At 37.9% G+C, this 21,436-nt stretch overlaps 1 protein-coding gene across 1 annotated transcript in view; it reads left to right on the top strand.

Annotated features, from left to right (window-relative positions):
- Positions 1-21,436, top strand: part of MAGI2 (membrane associated guanylate kinase, WW and PDZ domain containing 2) — a 700,150-nt gene that overhangs the window by 531,004 nt on the left and 147,710 nt on the right. Inside the window, exons 7-9 of the mRNA XM_053942436.1 lie at positions 11,579-11,636; positions 18,563-18,684; positions 20,112-20,294. Of these exons, the coding sequence (XP_053798411.1) occupies positions 11,579-11,636; positions 18,563-18,684; positions 20,112-20,294 (363 nt within the window). The remainder of the gene's footprint in view (positions 1-11,578; positions 11,637-18,562; positions 18,685-20,111; positions 20,295-21,436) is intronic.

The raw sequence follows: 21,436 nt of genomic DNA, 5'->3' as shown, positions 1-21,436 counted from the left end.
ATATTCAGCAGGTATATAACATTTTGTTCAAAATAGTTAAAGTTTGCCAAGGAAAAACATAACTAGCTTTTGGTAGGTGCACACGGTGGATATATTATAAATTACAAAGAAACTTAATTTTTTCCCATTCTCCTACATCTGAAAGCTATGGCTGATAATTTCACCATTACTTTATGTCTCAGGAGAGTGCCTATCAAGAGAGATGTAAAATCAAGTCTCTTTCAGCTCTTCTTGCCTTTAAAACAGTAGTCTCTACACCTGTCCAGTATAGAAGTCTCCATAAATTTTCACCCTCTGAGTTCTGTCTGCAGATGCTCAGTACAGTTTATTAAGTTTCATGAAGACTGCAAATGACTGAAAAGAAACATAATCAGCCACAAAAAGAGGATCTGTTCTGTACTTATTTGCTCTTCCCTGGTTATAATACAGCTATGCATGGCTACACACAATGACAACAAAATCAATCTTATAATTTCTTCTGCTTGCAATTTCTGCAGTTTATTTGTCTGATGTACTCAGACTCTTTTCTAGTGATTTAGCCTTGTTTGAACAGCAGTTTTTATATCATCTTTTGGGCCCTCAAACATGTATTTTTCTAAATAATTGAGGCTGTAGTCATGCTGCTGCCTTTCTTACTGGGCTTTCTGAATGTGTTGACATTGAGGGGACCCAGCCTAATCACTCTGAATTTTTTTTTCCTGGGCCATAGGGAGAAATCCTCTAAAAAATTTCAATCAATAGGTCAGTCTGTAAAAGATATGTCTTTGTATGCCTTTATCTGATTACTTCTAAGCTGGTTTACAGAAGAATTAGAAAGGCATAAAATAGTTAGGCAAAACTAGGCTGAAGTGAAATACTGCAGTGAGAGATCTGATCTGTTTAATTTTTGTGTTTTGTGTTCCTATATTCTGTAATAATTTTATGATAGACCATACATCTTTTGGGATAGTTGTAGCAGAAGCAATCTGCTTATTTAAATACTTGTAGTGACCTTGATATTTAAGAAGCTGAAGGGACTGGAATACAGAAAAGAGCAGAAATTAAAAGACTGGCAGAAAAAGAGAAAATCACATTGAAATTTGTTTATTCTGCCACTGAGTTGGTACAGCTTTAATTTGGAAACTTTACTTCAACCATTAAGCACAAATGCAATTAAAATAAATTAATTTAATTTAAATAACCAATTTATATAATACCCGTGCCAGGGCATACACTGGGGAAAAGGTTACTTTCTGTTGGAATTAAGTAGATCAGTTACTGATTCCAAAATTGCATGTATCAGTATTGTGAAAGTCAGCTGCCTCATCTCTCTGGGCTGATGTTTATGATAAAGGCAGCCGCGACTGAGTAACCTGAAATTCCCCTGACATGCAAATAGTCTAGTGCTGCAATGCATGAAAAAAGTGAGCAGACACTCTCTTCTTCCAAAACTTTTTTCTATCTCTCTGTCCCATTTCCATCTCCATCCCCTAACACAGTATCCTCTCAGTCCCCTCTCTAGTGTCTAGGTTGCTACTCTATTCACTCTTAGGGAGGTTTTACACCGAGAAGGAAGAGAGAAAAATAAAAGACAAAGTAGTTCTTTCATCTTCTTTCATAGTAATAATTTTTTTATTTTTAAGTGGTGAAATGTCATAAAAAGTGACGATGCACGTATTTTGCATTACCTTTGCCTTCCTTTTATTTTTCTTTCTTCCTATAACTTTTCTTCCATGTTACGATATACCAACATTAATGTACATTGAAAGATGAAGAAAACATGGGTAGATTTTTATTGTATTATTATCTCACATAGTTAAAACTGTTTAAGGAAAAGCAACTTAGAAACCTGATTAGTTTGTCATTGACACAAATAGATGTATTAATTCAACACTGAAATTGCAAAGTGTCCTTATGAATGCAAGTGCATTGTGTCTGGTGCATTAACAAAGGACTACACAATTGTTTCTCATGCAAAGTTCCTTTCTGACGCTGTCACAGAACCATACTGAGAGTGAGTTTTGGCAGATGGCATTACAATTCAAATAAAGAAAAATAAGCCTGTGAGTTCATATATATTTCCTTGTCACTCAAATGCCAAGGGATTTTTTTAACATAATGTTTAAATATGGAGTGAGTGTCCCCATAAATATGACTAATGCATAATGATGAATAAGTTATAACAAGAAGTTTCAGAAAGCAGTTCCATGCAACCAAAGCAGATTTTTATTGATTGTACAGCAAAGCAAAAAGAAATAAAAAATAGGCCTTTAAAGTTTTCACCCTCAACAAGGCAATGAAGCCACCAAGAAAAAAAAAACATCCTCTAATCTTATTTCACTAGTATAAATGAAGGATTGCTGCTTCAGCAGGTGCAGTGTTAACATGAATTTTCCCCAGTGCAATGTAATCTCTCTCATCAATTGTATTGATTTATCTATTTCATCAAATACTATTTAAACCACTACTGTATCTGCATTATGTATATGCAGCCAAGTTCAGAACTGTAAAAACATGTTATTAAAAAGCATGGTAGTCATGGAAACAGATCATATAGAAAGTACCTTGAGGAGGATTCTGCTATCTGATTGTATAGAATTTCACTGGCCACTTTATAAAACACAGAAATGCCTTGTACTTGATTACAGCACTAGTTTATTTAACCTGCTCTCAGATTTCAATCCAAGGTCATCTGGTGATTCTGAGGCAGTTGCAGCCCATCAAAAATAAAAAATGTACCTTTGAAATTTTACAGTCTGGGCAGGATAGTTTTTTGTTTGTAGACCACCCACAGATACTCAGTTCATTGTAAGCATTCAAAGTAGTACTTGGCTATTTTTTTTTTACATTATCACTACAGATGCTACATTCTTCTGTCTCTTTTTATAATAGATCTATCCATTTCCATCACTGGCTTGTCAAATAAAATCAAGTAATTGCCATTTGTTGTAATAGCAAGGCAGAAAAAAGCCACCAGAAAACCAGACAGCATTATTCTATGTGATTTATTTTGAAACATTGACTTGAGACTCCCAAGGCCCAGTGAGAAAAAGGCAGTCATGAAACAAATATTTTCTAATGTTGATTGAAATTTTAATTAAAGCTCAGTGTTGTTATTTTAAAAATTCTTCATAAACAAGACAAAATAACATTTGACTGGGAAAGATGGTTAGAGAAAATGAGGAAAAAGGGGCTTCCTCCATGCACAGGAGCAGCACGGCTGTATGGAGCTCTCCTGAGCATCTGGCTGATGAAGAGTCTAGGTACAGTCTGAAGGAGGCAACAAAGCCAGCTTTGCAGGTGACCCCATGGGGACCCATCAACATGGTCAAAGGCGTGGCTGCATTGGGACCCAGCCAGGCTGCTGGACTGGCCCAGCAGAAACCCTGTGAATTTCAACAAGGACAAATGCAGAGTTCTACACTTGGGCAGAAACAAAATATTGCAACAATACAGGATAGGAACTGACCTGTTCAAATAGAATTTGATGATACAGATTGCATCTGTAATACTGAATCCAATTTTTGGGCCCCATGATACACAGGAGTTCAGCAGAGGGCAACCAAGACAGGCAAGGTCAGGGGCACTTACCCTCTGAGCAAAGGCTGAGGGTATTCCTGTTTCCCCTTAATAAAGGCACCGAAAATAGCGCTGAAATGTGTCATTTGGGTTTGTTACAGAATATAAGCTTTTTCATTTGTAATACTAGAGGTTAAGAGGTGAACAGATAACTAAAGTTGTTGAATTTGAGTGACAAAATACCTGGCAGTCTCCCATAAAATTTGGCCTGCACTGTTAGTAGCTACATACTTTTATATGGATCTTTTTAGGTCAGTAGCCAAATTTGAGGGTTTAAATTTTATAATAACAGTAAATTCAGTAACTCCACAAATTCACAGGGTATGCGGTTAAGCATTTAACAACAAAGCAAAGAATATAAATAAAGTAAGAGACTGGAAAGCAAATAGAAGAAAAGTCTAACTCCATTACATCATGCATTTGTTAGATAGAAAACATGGGCTTGTAACAAGGCTGAATTGATACAGTCAGTAATGAGATACAAGCACTGAAAGATTTGAACATCCAAAAGATCAAACAGAATGTTTCTTTTCAGTCTGTTTTTTTTTCCAGAGTCTAAAGAATATAGCATAAAACAGCTGTGTTAATAAAATCAGTTTCAAAGGCAGAATCTTCCATGTTGCAGCTCTACGTGCCATGAAGCAAATCTGCTGAACTTCAGGAATACAAATTGATAATGCAGCGTGCAGTTGAGGTACTCAGGGCTCCTGTTCTGCAGGCAAAATGAGTGGGCCAGTGCCAGATCATCTCATGGCAACCCCCCTGCCACAGGGGTGCCTTTCTCTAGACTAGGTTGCTCCAAGCCCCATTCAGCCTGGCCTTTAACACGGCCTGGCTGAACCTTGAACCAGCCGGTGGGGCCACCTGGGCTCGTGGGCGTGGAGCCCACCAGGGCACGGGTCAGGCTCCTCCAGCGAGTTGGCATCTGCAGAAAAGTCCCTTATCCGGAAGGGACTTCATTCTTAGCAGTGCCCATGTCAGCTAGTTTAAAGCTCTGAGCTGTGAGGGTGTTGCAGTGACTCTGTTTATGTGTACCCTTTGTTATATTAAAAATGAGACGGCACGTAATTCGACACAGAATTCAGGAATTTTACCATGCTCTTCTTGGAAGCTAAGGCACACTGCTGTTTTATTATTCCAAGGAAGCCTGGATGCATTCCTATCCAGGCTTCTGAGCACTTGTAGCTAAACTGTGAGATATCTCTGTTTCCCCAGCAACATGCTGGTCACTTTAGTGAGAACTTTGAGATCAACAAGGAGCTGGTTTAAGCTTCTCTCCCCACAGAAGTTCTGTAATATGAACCAGGCTCCTGGCACAACTAATACAGGAATAAGAACAGAGAACAAGATAAAAGGATAAGAAAATTTGATGAAAAAAATTGCAGTGTTTTAATAATATTTTTTTCAATATTTCTGCTTTCCTTAAATCTATTCTTTATAAATACATGGAAAACAGGATTTTGCAATTTGTTTGAAATATTTTAACAGAAACTCTTGACTTTCTCTTGAAAAGGCCCATGGAAAGTACTTCTGACCAGCTTATTGCCCACTTACCTAATGAGCACTGACTTCCTTATTAAACCTTTATTAAGGAAACCACCTCAGGCACTGCCTACAGTAATCTAGCTAAGTTCACAACACGTAAGTTATTTCCCCCTTATTTATTTCTACATGATTGGGGGGTTTTAATTTTTATTTGACTGAAAAGGTAACAAGCCTTTTATAGTTTTTTTTAATTTAAAATAAAACAAAAAACAACAACAACAAAAAAAAACCACAAAAAAAAATAATAAAAAAAGAAACAGTAATTCAGTTAATACTTCCTCACTGTATTAATGCAAATCTTAATTAGCATTGCACAGTTCTACACGTCAGAGGACTCAAGTATGCCTAATGTTAAAAAGTATACCAACTGCTGCCAGTATTTCACTTGTTAACAATGCTGGGAAAAATATTATTGAATTTATAGTAATATTAAGTAATCTATGTTCTACATAATTAAGGATGTAGCATGTCACAATAAGCTGCACAGAAGGAAGAAGATGCATTTATCAGATGTATTACTTACACATTTATTTCCATTGTGCAAGGAGAAATTTTGCATAATGACATTTTATTTGTGAGAATAAATTGCACATGAATGCTTTTTGATTGCAGACAGAACATAAACAGTCATGATTCTGTGAAATTTGCTGATATGAGAATGGTGGTTGGAGAACATGTGTTTCATTGAAATTGAACTTACATGGCTTGACTTGGAGGTGGTACATTCACTAGGTTTTCCAGATCTTCCATTAAAGGAATAGTCAATTTGGGTTTTTTTTGTAGAGGTGGAATTGTCAGTTCTACCTTTGTTGTTATTTTCACTGAGAGAGTGAACAATTCCACTTCCATTTTTACCTAATTTTTTTCTCTCCCCACCCACTCAGTGTTACCATAGCATGTACCTGTTGACTTGGTTCAGTTTTTGAGCTCCAGATGGAATGCAGATAGGTGACCTAGAAAAATTCACATAGGTATGGGGGTAATAGGTTAAGTCCTGATTTTCACTGGGTAGTGTTTTCCTCTCTTTCCTCATGGCAACCCGTATCAGAGGTTTCAGGAGCAGCAGCCCAACCACAATGTGTTTCTTGTATCATCTGGACAACATGGACTTGCACAAACAAAAGCATCCAAACCAAATATCTCCAACCTTGAGCTCCTGAGGGAGCAGCACAACATGCCTTGAGCAGCACCCACCCCCTGGGAATCTGTGTGCTGTGCCTTAGGGTATTACAAACAATGGGTTTTGGTTTGTTTTTTTTGTTTTGTTTTTGTTGGGGTTTTTTGTGTGGTTGGTTGGTTGGTTGGTTGGTTGATTGGTTGGTTTTGTTGGTTTTTTTGTTGTGTTTTTTTTGGTTTTTTGGGTTTTTTTTTGTAAGCTATGCAGTGAGGAATACTGGTTTAGACTTAGAAATAAATATTTGCAAAGACTGTATCTCTTAGAGAAACTGAAAGACTGTGACACTGCATTGGATTGTGGGGCTGCACTGTTTTTAACTTTTAATCCGACTACTTTGATGCTCTCTGTAATAGGTAACTGACTTGAAAAGGCAGAACTGAATTTGAAACAGGAAGAAAGAAAAGATAAGATAGAAAGCAAGAGATGAAAAAATCACAGGCTTTTGAGTGGGAAGATACAGTATTTTCTTCTGAAAAATCTCCTATATAGGTTAGAAGACAATTCCTGTCCTGTGCCTGGGTGTTAACAAGGCAGGTGAACCAAACTTGTGTTGACCTCCACAGCTTCCACATGCTCATTCAATAACAGCAGGCATTATATTATTTTTTTATCTCTCATGCTATATTCCTTTGAACTAAACAAATATTTTGATTTGCAGCTGAATCAGGAAATATGCTCTCATCTTTCTTTCCAGCATGTCAGTGGGGTAGTGACACAATGCTGTCTGTTGTTCTGAAGCCTTGAAAAGTTTTTATGACTCTCTTTAACTCAGTGAATGATAAACTTCAGAAAAATTAATCTCTGGGCTTGGTAGTATGCTTTTTCATCCTGGCACATTGAGATACAAAATGTACTCTTTCCTCCATCCCTAGAGAATGTTAAGTGGCACCATTAAAAATCATTCTGAAATGCAACAGCTTTCAGAAGGCAGAATAAGAGCATTGGCACCATTAGCATAAGCAGTCCGTGAAGAGAAGGCACTACAATTGATTATTAAAGCAACCTGCTCAAACTCATATTAGTCTTTCTTTTTTTTTTCCTTCTTTCTCTTTTTATCTCTCTTTTTTTTTTCTATCCTTTTTTTCTTGCTTTCTTGCTTTCTTTTCTTCTGACTTTCATTGCCATTGGGCATTTAACTTTTAGAAAGGCAATTCTGAATTAAAAACTCACCCAGATGGTTACTGAGCAAAGGTGGTTTTGGATGACTGGTGTTGGCTAGATGCTGCTTGTCTTGTAAGGAATAAAGCATGCACTGCAAAAACTGGAGGATATAAACATACCATACAGACTGTCCAGCACCCTTACATCCACTCATGGTGTCAGCATTGCCAACTACTGCACAAAATATTACTGATTTTTAAAAGGTGATTTTGTAAATATTCCTGAACAGGCCCTGCACTGGATGATAGGAGGATGTTAGATATTTAAGATTTAAAAATAAAAGGTAGATTTTAATTTTTTTTCCTTCTATAGAGAGAAAACCTTCAGCAGTCTGCAGACTTGGAGGACAAGGGTGGTAGAAGTGTTGAGTTCCTAAAAATGAAGATGTCTGTCATAGCACAGTATGCATGAACCAATGCTTGCAAAAATTACACACAAATGAGCATGCTGATGCTACCAAATGAGTATCAGCTGTAAGATATAGCTCCTTTCCCTATTCACATCCATTAGCAATCTCCTTCACTAGTTGTACAACAATTCTCTTTTACAAATATTTAATGTTCACTTTCATCCCTAATGATCATCCCTGGGTACAGTGAAATCAAAAGGAGAAACTGTAATGCCCTCACCCCGAATCTGGCAAATGCTAAGCTTCCTGTTTTATGAAGCAGTAAAGTATTTCTGTCCTTTAATCTTTCATTTCAAGAGTGAAAAATGGAATAGATGCCACAATTTAATGTAATGAAAAATAATCACAGTGCTCCTGAAAGCTAATGTAGCAGAAGATTCTTCTTAGAGAACCTCTGTAGTAAACTATACTCCACTAATCTTATCTGCCATTCTCAACAGGCAGGGGCCTGGGGTTTGTGCTCTAGCAATTCTGTTTTACTGGTCAACACAGAATTTTAATTAAACATAGCTTATAGGCCGAATCTTAAATTGAATAATAAAATCAGAGCATAACCTTACATGGAGTGTATTATGGTACACAAAAGTATTCTTGTTTTTCTTTCTTCTGAACCCATGGCTAACTTATGATTTTAAATAATCAGTCATTCAATCCATGCATTTAAAAGTGAGTTCTCCTTAGTATGTCAAATATATTAATTTTTTACAGATTTTTACACTAGTAAATGTAATTTTGCTTTTCCCTTCTCGGTAGTTGTGCCAGTTTATAAGTACAATTAAGTATTACTTTAGGAAAAAATAAGCCAATAGGTTAATAATGAATCCTCAATTATTTCAAACTGTTGTGAATATGTAAAATTAAGTATGTTATCTGCATCTATATACTTGTACTGTATATACTTACATAAAATACCCACTTTCAAAATTGGACAAAATATCTGCTTATTTATTTATTTCATACTTTGAAAAAACACATCTACTACTGGACTTTGGGAGGGGAACCTGTGCACACCTGTGTGTGTATGTATATAGGGATGTGTGTGTTTGTGCGTACTTTTATGTACAGGTCTTACAGGTACCTGTCTTTAAAGAAATATAACTTTAGATGGACAGATATGAAAGCAACATGAAGTTAATTAGCAGAAGAAAATTGTGCAAGGTTACATGAAAATAAAATGTACTAATAGTACTTAAGGTAATATTTTATATTCATCCTGTATCATAGTGTTTGGTAAGAGCATAATTTTTCATAGCAGATTTCTGCCTTGCTTATCATGCATGAGTTGGTAATGAAACTTTCTGTAGGGGCAGTACAGGATTTGTGCATGAGCTGATTTCTTTTTGAATATTTATGGATTACATTATACAGTCTTGTCCCAAGATACACAGGATTTTGTGAGAATTGTTGTAGGGTGATTCACTTCATTTTACTCAAGTTCTGAGAAGGCCTGGGAAGAGCATCAACAGGGCTTTCTAATGCTTAGAGCCTCGACATGCCAGTGATGTGCCCCTGCAACTATGTAGGTCAGCAGCCTCCTGGGCTGCACTTGGCAGAGCATCACCAGCAGATCAAGGAAATGATCCTGCCCCTCTGCTCAGCACAGGTGAGACACAGCTGGAGTGCTGGATCCAGGGCTCCCAGTACAGCAGAGACATGGACATAAAGAAGAGAGTCCAGTGAATGGCCACTAAGACGATTTAGGGGTGGAGCATCCCTCCTAGGAGAGAAGGATGAGAGACCTGGGACAGTTTAGCCTGAAGAAGTGAAGGTTCAAGGAACATTTTTGTCAATCTAAATAAATACATGAAGGGAGGTGCAAGGACAGAACCAGGCTCTTTGTACTGGTGTCTGGACAGGAGGCAAAAGGGCACAGGCTGAGTTACCAGAAAGATTGTGGAGTCTCCCTCTTTGGATATATTCAAGCACTGACTGAAGATGGTCCTGAACAATCTGATCTGGTTGACCCTGCCTTGAGCAGAGGGGTTTGGCTAGACAACCTCCAAAGTTCCCTTCCAACATCAACCATTCTGTAATTCTGAGACCAGCTTGAATACCTTATGCTGCCTTTATTCCTATGAAAAGACAATAACAAAATAGCCCTGACAAAAGTAGTTCGGAATGTGGACTTAGGAAGACTTCAAAGCTAACAATATTCTAAGAATAATAGGAAAAATTGAGAATCAATATTAAGCCTTCTGTTAAAAAAAAAAAAAAATTGTAATGTGGCATTTCCTCATCTGCCTGTCTCTGGCAGAGGGTTGTATCCTTCACTGCAGCATTGGAATAGGCTGAGCAGGAACATCCCCTGGGGGCAATGTGACATGAAGATCACAGGGTCTAAACAGGTTCACTCAAGAAAGGATCAGCCACTACAGATGGATTTAAAGGAGAAGTAATAAGCAGAGATTAACGTGGCCTTTTAACCCTTTAGCCTCCCTTTTGTCACTCAGGCTTCACTTTCCTATTTGCTCCTTTGAGCAAGTCAATAATTGTCTATTCATATTGTCAGTGGGAAAAAAAAAAAGCTCAAGTCCTCCAGGAGTACTTCTTTATGACTAGTGTAATGACTGTTCAATATGATCTACATCGGTTCTGTTCTGTCTAGTTCAGTACTCATTGTCTCCAAAAAGTTACTTTAAAGTAGTGCAACGGAGTTAAAAAAAAAAAAAAAAAATCTGAGATAAAGAATTCCAGAGTCAAATTTCCTTTTAGAATCTCAGTACCACTCTCCATACATTGTGTCATAGTCTTTAACTGCACAGAAATCAATACCTGTGCATAATGGGAATGTCCATTCCTTTGTGAGTCTCCTCCATCCACGTCACCACTTGGTACTGAGGTTTTTACTCTGTCCATGTCAACTGAAATACTTGTTGCCTCTGTCTGGTGCCTTTTAAACATAAAATGAAATTCTGTTGGCAGTATAATATTTTTTTAAGCATTCACTGATAGTGATAATAAAATAAGTATCGATATGCATGAATATATATGTGGCAGTTTGGTTATAAATGAATGCAGATTGATTTTCAAGATTGTTGAATTAATATTTAAAACAGTTTCATTTTTAAGACCAGAATGTTTTAGGGATCTCTGTTTCTGAAAAATGTAGTTAGCTTTACGTCCAGAGGATGCTACAATATCTTATTTTGGTTTGTACTTTCATGTACTGTTCTGTGCTCCTGTGTTCCTGATATATAACTTGGAACTTTGGAACAGGGTGCCTTTGGAGATTGTGGAATTGCCATCCCAGTAAGAAGAATAATGCAAACATTTCAGTATACTAACTGTACTTATATGGCAGGAGACAAACTCTTTTCACTCCTTCTAGACCAACTTTTCCAGTATTCCTAAGAAAAAGAAAGCTCAAAAAGCAAATTCATTTTTTGTGTGTTTTCTTCATGAAAATAGAATGCCCTCACTTCCTCTGCCAGTGATGTCACACAAGATGTGCTACAGTTGTTGGCTGGTACAACTGTTGGCACAATAAAGAAGTTCAACCAAAATGTGTTGCTCTAGAAACTAAGAGCTGGTTTTACATGCAAATTTCCAAGTTACTACTCCTTGTGGCTGCCATGGGGCGTGTTCAAGATTTGGCATTTGCTTTAGTCACTGTATCTAATTTCACTATTATTTCCCTCAACACCCAGCAAAGATCCACAATTTTGTTATTAGAAATCTTTGCATTCTATACTGCATTTACTGAGAGGGATTAACTCTTTGTTTTTCAGAGCTTCCATATGGCTGGGAGAAAATTGATGATCCCATTTATGGCACTTATTATGTTGAGTAAGTTCCCAAGTTCAATATTAAGTTGCTATTAATATGTCATGACCTTATACTGGTATCCTCTGCAATGCTCAGCCTGGCAAGGAATGGGGACAATTACTTGGCATGTTAAACTAAGGGTATACCAGGAATTCTCAGTCATCAAGGCAGTTAATGTATCCAGATATATTCAGTATCCCAAATCAGTGACTCAGGCATTCAGTCACTCTTTTTATCCAGGGTCTGTTTTTATGGTATCATTCTAGCTGACACTTGTACAAAGAACATATCCATTAAAGAGATGTTGCATTTTCTGTCTAAGCTTTGGATATCCAGCAAGGTATAAATCTTGTTAATCAATTAATAGAGCAAAGCATAATCATTTCAGCTCAGTTAAAATCCATTTCTGGGTAATCCTCACTTGCTGCAAATCAGGTGTTTATACGGGTTGTACCAGAAGTCAAGATTTTTATACACTGCATATAAAATTTTATGTTTTATTTTGTATTTAAAAGTGCAGCTGAAAACAATATAAATTCTATTTTCATAGCACAGTCCTTGCTTTCATTTTCTTCAGATTCTGTCTTAGTTATGAAACAAGAAAAAAGCTTATTCCTCTGTGCAAAGGCCAAAAAACTGCTTTTGTTTGAAGTAATGGTAGACCTGGCCAGTTTGTACATAAAACAAGTAAATCTGAGAGCTTATTTCCTCTGCTTTTTAACTTAACAGAGCAAATGAGACATGAAAAATGAATCTAGATTCAGATTGTGATACCTGTTTGGGAGGGGTCAGTTCTCACTTTGCTCTTTACAGACAGTATGCAAGAGAGGAGACTGGAAACCACTCCTGTCACTGTGCAGATAGCACTTGAAAGGTTGAGAAACAACTATCCATTAGTGCCTTTTATTAAACAAGAGAGATCTTTAGAGAATATTGTCCCTGACCTAAAATCTCAATTTCAAATCTTGATACTCAAGCGATATATTTATCTAGTTGTTTCACAGAAAATAGAAAATTTCCTTGTGTCTCACATTTTTCCCTTGGTCTCTTGAATCCGTACCAACACACTGACTGCAGGATTGCCCTGGACAAGTATTGGAGATGCAGCTTTTCCAGACCTCAGGATATGCTGCTGTTATGCAAGGGTTCAGGTGTGCAGGGAGATCAAAAAATCATCTGATTGCTGGAAGTCTAGGAGAATCAAGATGCCCCTTTTTTACCTGCTATCACAGCAGCAGCTTGTGAATGCCCATGCATGTTCCCCAGCCTTCTACAAAGCAAATACTCAACAGAAAATGGTGTTTGTTCCCTGCTCTGCTGACTCCTTCTGTCCCATTCTCCAAATGCCAGAGCACCTGCTCTCCTTCTTTGTCCCCAGCTTGCTTCCTGCCCTCAGGTGAAAAAGGCAGCAACTCCATTTACTTTGCTGCTCAGCTCAAGTCACCTCAGTCAGCCAGATTCAAGCAAAATGATAAGTTTTGAAGTCCCTATGTAATACCATTAAATTACTCCCCCTTGTGATGCCCGAGTTCTTTTTCGATGTCCCCAGGCAGGCAGGGGCTGCGGTTCTCATATCATTTTGTACATAACCCCTGCCAAAGATTTCTGCACGTGCAATTATGCAGCTGCTGGGTGTAAGTAAAGCTTCTGCCCCAGTGGTTTTCAGTGTATTTTGGGCTGTAACAGGTGGTGTGCAATTTCTGTGCAGTAATCTCTTACTGAGACTCCCTCAGTTGTTGGTGCAGCCTGAGGCATTCTGGCACCAGCAAGGCTCACACTCCACTGTAGAGTCAGAAAAGGAACAAGTATTTATCTGCATTTCATGTCCAACCACTGGTAAACAGATGCAAGGCACCAGGCCCAGATGTTATCATGCAATTACATATTTTAAGGATGTTAGTGCCAAATTTATTAATACTAGCACAGATAAGATTTGTGGACAAATACATCAAACCTACTGCAGTCTCTGAGGTTTTTAGAAGAGGAATGGATGTTCATGGAGTGGCATTAGAACTGCAGCCCTGCTAAATTCTCATGGAGTTTTATAGTCAGTAAAATGTAGCTGTAGTTTAATTTGCTGTCTGAGCTCAATAAGTTTGAAACAAAGATTGCTTTCCATTTTTCCTGCTACAATATATAAAAGCCACAGCTTTTTTATTACCAGTGCTCAACAGATGAGTTCATTTTTCACTAGATAAAATCAGATTACAATAAACTCTCTTAATTTTGTCATAAAAGTAGGTAAATAGTGAAAAGCAAGATTACAAACTTCCACATATTTAGGTCCAGTCCAAGTTTACATGCAGGCCTACAAAATCCTCATAAAAGCAGGGTCTGCTCACTTAGGTGCTTGTATCCCATAGGAAGTTTGTACAGTTGAGCAATGAGGCAGACAGACTCCATTTCACCTTACAAGGAGCAGCCATGTTCAGCTCAAATATTCTGAGACCAGAGAAAAAGGTAAAAAAGAAAACAAACCAAAAGAAAGAAACTTAAACCTCTTGCTAGTCGAGTTCCTAAAGCGAATCACAAAGTATTTGCAAATTCTGCTAAAAAAAAAAAAGTCTCCAGTATAACTACATCTCTTAATCTGGTATTAATGTAGGTGTGAGATAATATTATAATTTTCATTTGCTTTGTTATGCAGGTCCAGGCTTCATTTGTAATGTGTAGACATTTGACATAAATGAGAAGTGTTTGCTATATGTTTGTTAACTTTCATGCAATTTGGGAATTTTAATCTGCAAACTAAGAACTAACAGCACTGAGCTATGCAGGGCTATGGAGACAAAGTAGTCATTAGAGTGCTCTGGGTCTTTCAGTTCTAATTGCCAAAACATTGTTTTCCTCTTTAAGGATGACTAACTACAACATGGAGCTCAATTTTCAGACATGGGCTCTTTAATAGAACAGCTAAATTAGCTGTACAGTTACTTATCCTGGAGAAACATACCTCCTTGACTTACAACTTCTGACAATGCTCTATTACTACTCAAATAGAAAAAGTTATCTCAGGTCTTTTTGTCATTATAAAGTGTTATCAACTGAAAAATGTGAATATAAAGAGTAGATAGGCTATACAAGATAGGCCATACAATGCATACAAGTTATACATTAGAATACCCATTTTATAGGCATCCTGATCCCCAGAATTACTTTTTTGGGTAATAGGCAACAATTTCAAAAGTTATAGGCAAAAACTGCAAAAAAAAAACCCCATCTCATATATTAAAGTAGATAAGAAAAGGAGATGGGTTAAAATCCTTCTACTGGTGTCCATGCTCTGACCTGCTATCATTTTGTCAGAGCTCAGTGCCTTGACCATCAACTAAAGTCTGCAAATTAGTCACTACAGCCTGCAAACCTCCTAAGGATGTGTTTCAGTTGTCTTAAGTGCATCTAATTTTAAATTCATCACAAAAACAACTTAGCCTGGCCCCACTGACTGCTGAGAGGGCAGAACTGTGTCTGTGTCTCATAGGCTGGCTGGTGGTGATGGTACCTCCCCATCACACAGAGACAGTATTTTGACCTGACAAGTAAATGCAGCTCAAAAGAAAATCCTGCCTCTGAGGGTGTGTCCCCATTTGAGATACAGTGAGCTAACAGGGGCCAGCAGCACCAGCCACTCCTTCTTCTCCGCACAGCCACAGTGGCACTGGAACAAATTACTTGGATTAGGTTTTGGATTATGATTTTTGATTTAATATATATTGTATAAAATAAAGGAAGAAAACTTAAGTTAGAATTGTTCACTGAATTAGATCCTATTAGAATGAGCAATACATTTTGGCTACCATCCAAAATCTGTTTTAACCACAAAAGCACTTACTTGTAACCATCTCTAAAACTCACATTTGGCTTGTCTTATGAAGGCCTAGGCTAGTAATAAATCTTGTGCATGCTGTTGAAGTAGCTAGAGGAAAAGCTAGAATGTCCTTTCAAGAGAATTACTTAATTACTTCTTTCTCAAGTAAACTCATCAGGAACACTTTTTCTGATTTAGCCAAGAAGCTATATGGCACTTAAAATTGCATAAAAGAGATGTGTTTCATGTTACATCAATAGAGGAACATAATGCAATATTACTGACTGCTAAAAATGACTGATTATAAATATAATTTTCTTTTCTTTGAGTCCTCTTGGACGCAACATTTAGTGCAGTTTTTTTTAATTAGTTGGAAATTTCACATTGTGCTTTTGCGATTGCACACTACCAAAAAACAGTCATAATATGGGAATAAATTGGAGTTTAGAATTATTAAAGTTGCACCAACAACATGAGGTGCTTCAAGAACCTGTGTTAGTCTTCCTATCTGATCTGATAGGACAAAATGTCATTTTCAAACTGTTATAAAAGATATTTCTGTTTAAATGGGCCAAACCACAACTTAAATTATACCTAGAAACTGTAGGTAGGCAGTAGAAAACGAATTCTAGCACAGCAGTTAATCACAGCAATTAATCTCTCTTGAGCCATGAACAGAGATTAGCTAAAATCCCCACTTCTCTTATATCACAGAGCCACATGTAAGTTGAAGTTTAGGTCTGCAGGGGCCCTCCTGCAGCTCTAAGATGTGCCCTGCAACTGCAACACGGCACTAAGCATAATGCAAAGTCCTGAATGAAGATCTGAAGTGTAATCTTGGATATCCATTATATCTGCATGATATGGCACAAAAGCCACAGGAAACCTCTGCTCTTGTGGAGGGCAGCTGGAGAACAGGGCAGGATCCTTTAGAGCCCCTCAAGTAAGAGATGATCTCTATGTTGAAGCAACTAACCCACATGTGTAGCAACCCTGGTTTAAAACTTATCCAATGCTAAGATAAAACAAGCTAGATATTGTACTCCATACCTCCTACTGGAAGCTGTTTTCTAACTTCACACTTCTCTTGTGAGAAGCCTACAGACTTCAAGTCTGAAATCCTGGCATCTTTAATACATTCTAGTATTTACTTCCAAATGTATTCATAGAATGCAATTATATAGCAGAATTAATTCTGCTTGAATAAAAAGCTAAAACTCCTTTGATCTTCTATAATAGAATACTCTATTTCACTGGTCTTCTTGTAAAACCTTTCATAGAGATTCATTTCATTTGATCATGGGTACTCAGAACTTAATGTAGTATTTGAGTTTTGTCACTATTGTGTAAAGGCAAAAGCAGTATTTCCTTTACAACATGGAAATACATCAAATGATAAACACATCACATAATTATTTTTTCATGCTTATGTTAGTAGTTCATGATTACCTTTTCTTAATGCACATAAGTCTTGCTTTCTCCATTTTTAACTAGTGAAGTTTTTCTCCCTTTCATCATAAGTTCCTAGGTTGCAATAGACTAAGGTGCTGAAGACCCTGACAATTACGAGAAATAACAGAAAGCAAAAGTCTAGGAAAGGAGCACCTACAATCTCAAACAGCCTGTCTAAAGAAGGAAAGAAATGAGAGGGATTTAGCTGTCTGCAGCATAGAGCAAAATTTACTGAAAGCTATTAATGAAAATTTTAGGGTATGATAGTTAAGCTAGCAGCCACTTGAATGAGTTATAGCCATGTGAACAAAGTAGCAACTTAAGGATTTATCACATTTACTTCATCTCATTAAATCAAATATTCTTTTGCATGACTGAAAGTCTTTTCATTTCATTAGCACTGGCCACTAAATCCTATTTTGCAAGTTTATTGCACTCCCATGGGACTTTGCTGCCTTTCCTCTACCTCACTTCCTAATGGCAATTCCACTTATCTTCTTTGAAGCTGTGGTAGGATCAAAATCTCAAAGGACCTGGAAAGTGCTTGATGTGGCACAAAAGGTCATTGCGATGTAATAAAAGACCCTTTTAGGATCTTAGAGTTGTGAAAGTTACCAAGGAACCTGTCCAAGTGCTTAAATCCCTGGTTGGGATTGGATTTTCAGAAGACCTCAGTAGATAGTAACCCAGTGAGAACAAATAAGGAGTGGCATAGGCCTGCCCTTCTATACATATGTATCGGTTTCCCCAGAGCAGTGTTGGAAGCACAAGCCCCTTCTCTTTGTTGTGATTCTATTGTGATCCTATCTTGCAGCTATATTCCATGTAGCCTAGTACATTGCTTTGCCTCCATCAGAAAACCTGCAAAACATATCCCAGGACAGGATTGAAGGATAGCTCAGTGATTGATAAAATGTGTGCTTTAAAGAATTAAAATCAAGGATATGGTGACATTAGTGGTAAAGTTCATAGTCCTAAATACAATGTAGAAAAGTAGTGGTGTAATGCCAGAGATGGCCTTAATGACTTGTAGTTGGAAACGTAAAACATAAAGAAAAAATGTGTGTACTAACTTTTCTTATATTTCATATATGATCTATGTAGTTCTAATCTGCCATCTAGTTTAGTTTCTGCATCTGATTTTTCTGTACAGCTGAGCAGATACACATTAAAAAGGAATAATCTTCAATTTATTACCCATTAGATTTATTTGTAAATTACCATCATAAAAGCACTCTGTTGTCTAGGCTTTTCTTTTTCTGTTACTGAGTAAATTCACCTACAACTAATTGATAATAATGCACAAAACTGGTTGAGATCCTTTGAATCATACACAGAACAGTGGTCATGCTGAGGACATGAAAAACTGTTGCTGTAGCATGTTTCAGCAGTGCTGCTGTTTAATATGTAGTCCCATAGATCAAAACCATTTGTATGTAGCAGATTTAGCATATTGAAGTGATAGGATGCTGCTCAGTACTGTTCATTATAGAGGGCACTGATTGTATATCCTCATCCCCAACAAAATTGTGTGGAATGTAAGGGACATGCTCAGGCCCATTGGGGGTTCCTCACAGTTCTACTCTCTAATCACACACACCTTAGCCACATACTTAGCACCCTACTGTGAAAATTATCAGTTTACCCAACTAAACCTAGTTTCTAATCAAAACTAATTTTTTTCCAGCCACATAAATAGAAGAACTCAATTTGAAAACCCTGTCCTAGAAGCAAAAAGGAAGCTACAGCAGCATAACATGCCCAACGCAGAACTTGGAACAAAGCCTATGCAGGCCCAAGGTTTCCGAGGTACAGTACCATGTCAGCTGTCTTGATTAAGATGAAAGATCCTGCTTTCCTGTTTATGTGACAATGATTTTGTCATAGTCTGGTTAAAAGAATAGTGTTGCCAATGCTTAAAAGCTTATCTCCTATATCTTAGCATTTTTCTCCCTTAAATGTCCAGGTCCCAAGAGCTGCAGGACTCACCAGCCAACTAAAACTTTCAGAGACACAGGAAAAACAGAACAGTTGAATCTAGTGTTTTGTAAAGGCTGAGAAACTGAAAGCACAATAAGACTCCCAAAGTCATTTTCTAAATAAAATCATAAATTCTGTTCCTGGGAATGTACAACTCTCTCTTGAGCACCCGAGGTTGTCAACACTGAAATACTTAATTGTACTTTCTCTAAATTACTCTTAATTGATGTTTGGCATGTTTCTAAGCTAGCTCATCTAGCAAGCATCAATTAAGTTAAAAGCCTAAAGCACAGTGTTATAGGAGTTTACAGGAATGCAGCCACTTGGTAACATAAAAATTAATGCGCTCAAAGAGAGCTGTATAAGCGGCAAACAGTACTGGTATCGACAAATGAAAATTAACGTAAGGTTATAGTCAGAGAATGAGGCTTGTTCTCCTTTGTAACAGTAGAAAGCTCCTCATCAACCTTACCTAGACCCAAATTTGCCCGCCTGCGCCCCGCTCCCAGGAGGTCCCGCAGCGTGAATGACCTGTCGCAGTGCCGGCGTGACCCCACCGGGGCCAGCGGGCTCTACGGTACGTCCCCGCTGCTCGCCAGCCCTGGGGCCAGCCAGGGTCACAAACTCTGCACTTTCCCCAACCCTCCCTCACTGAGTGCGGCATGGGAGAGGAGCACGGGGACCCCCGGCACCCACACCGCACCCCGAGGCACGTGGAGAGCGGACACGACGTTTGCACAGCAGTCACGTGTGTCACTTGTTGAATGCCTAAACTCCGCGTGTTTGGAGAGAAAAGCTCATCTAGTGTTTACCTCCTCCTGGTAACAAATGGAATGAGACCTTCACAGGGGATATTTTCCTCACTGTGGTTGGGAAGAAAATTATGAGGAATGTATTACTTTGTAGACAAAGCTGAATTTATAGGTTAGGAAAGAGGTTTTTAAATTACCTCACAGATCACTTTTATTGATGTAATTATTTTAGTTACAGAATATCCACTTCTAAATGGATTTCTAATATCAAAGGATATTTATATCTTTTCATTTATGGCTGATCTGCTGTAGATAAGAAATATGTTTTAAGCTTTGTGTTAGTACAAGAACCCACAAATATTTTTCCTGGAATGCCTGCACTCTTTATTTTCTTGCCTTTGATACACTGCCACTTGGTGTCGGCCAATATTGTTATGTGCTGTCCCTGCTGTGTTGTGACTAGATCAGAACTTCTGTCTTTCTTGTTTGTGTTGACTGATGTAGAAAAACCACTCTTCACCCGTGATGCATCACAGCTGAAGGGGACTTTCCTCAGCACAACTCTTAAGAAAAGCAACATGGGTTTTGGATTTACCATCATTGGTGGGGATGAGCCAGATGAGTTTCTCCAGGTGAAGAGTGTAATTCCTGATGGGCCTGCAGCACAAGATGGGAAAATGGAAACAGGTAATTATGAAAGTTCCTCTGTTCTTTTATATGAGAAGTATAATGAGAAATAGATTTCTCAGTCTCACTCTCTCCATGAATGCATACATTTTCCATAAGACTTTCTGTGTTAATATGTAGAAAAGATAAGTGTCTTGGTAAAAATTTCTTGCTAATAAGTGCCAGGTAGCTTATTTTTCCTACTTCAAAATATTTTAAGGGAGAAAAGATGTCTGCATTTCCCTACATAAAAATGGGTTCTGGTTTATAGACTGTTTACTTAAGGGAAGTCTACATGGAAAGAAAAGAGATAGAGAATACAGACTACTAAGTGCAAATTTATTTCTTTAGAAAGGATGATTTTGCAAAATAATCAGTTGAGTCTTATCCAATACTGTTCTCATTAGAACCATCATAACAAGAGTTTTCAGTGTGGCATATGGACGCACAGGCATTTGTGTCCTATTAAAAAAAGAATCTGTGAAAACTCATGAAATAAAAGAAACTGCTTCTGAAGAGATTGAAAGCTGCTCTGACGATCTGGACCACCACTGCAACCATTTTCATATTCACAGATTGATAAAGATTGTAAACTACTGTCTGAAAGGTCACATCAGGTCTATGTATGGATGAAACTCTTGGAGGGAGATGAATTCTGTTTCCAAGCAGTTATCATCTTCATTAGGAAAATACAGAGAATAATAGAATAATTTCAGTTGGCAGGGATCTTCAGTCACTAGCCCCGTACTCAAAATAAGGCTAACTTTGTCCTTGGATCAGGTTTCTCAGGGTCTTGAGAAAATTTTGTTGACACAGATTCCACAGCCTCTGTGGACTCCTGTCCCAGTGTTCGTCCACTCTCATGGTGAAGACTTTGGCCCAGAATTTGTGGATGCCTCATCCCTGAAAGTGTTGAAGGCCAGGTTGGACAGGGCCCTGAGCAACCTGGTCTAGTGGGTGGCAAGGGAAGTAGATGATCTTAAAACTCCCTTTCAGCACAAACCATTCTCTTGTTCTAGGATTTTTGCTCTTTAGGTCCATGCTCTTTAGGGCTTTCCACAGCTACAGCTGGTTACTAGGGACTGAAGTCGTGTGCTCCTGTGTTTGTGCAGCCCTGTCACTCTGTACCATCTCTCCCCAGCATAATTTATCCATTTTCATAA

Source organism: Vidua chalybeata, chromosome 5 (assembly GCF_026979565.1).
Source record: "Vidua chalybeata isolate OUT-0048 chromosome 5, bVidCha1 merged haplotype, whole genome shotgun sequence".
NCBI lineage: Eukaryota > Metazoa > Chordata > Aves > Passeriformes > Viduidae > Vidua > Vidua chalybeata.
This window is presented reverse-complemented; position numbering and strand designations above follow the sequence as displayed.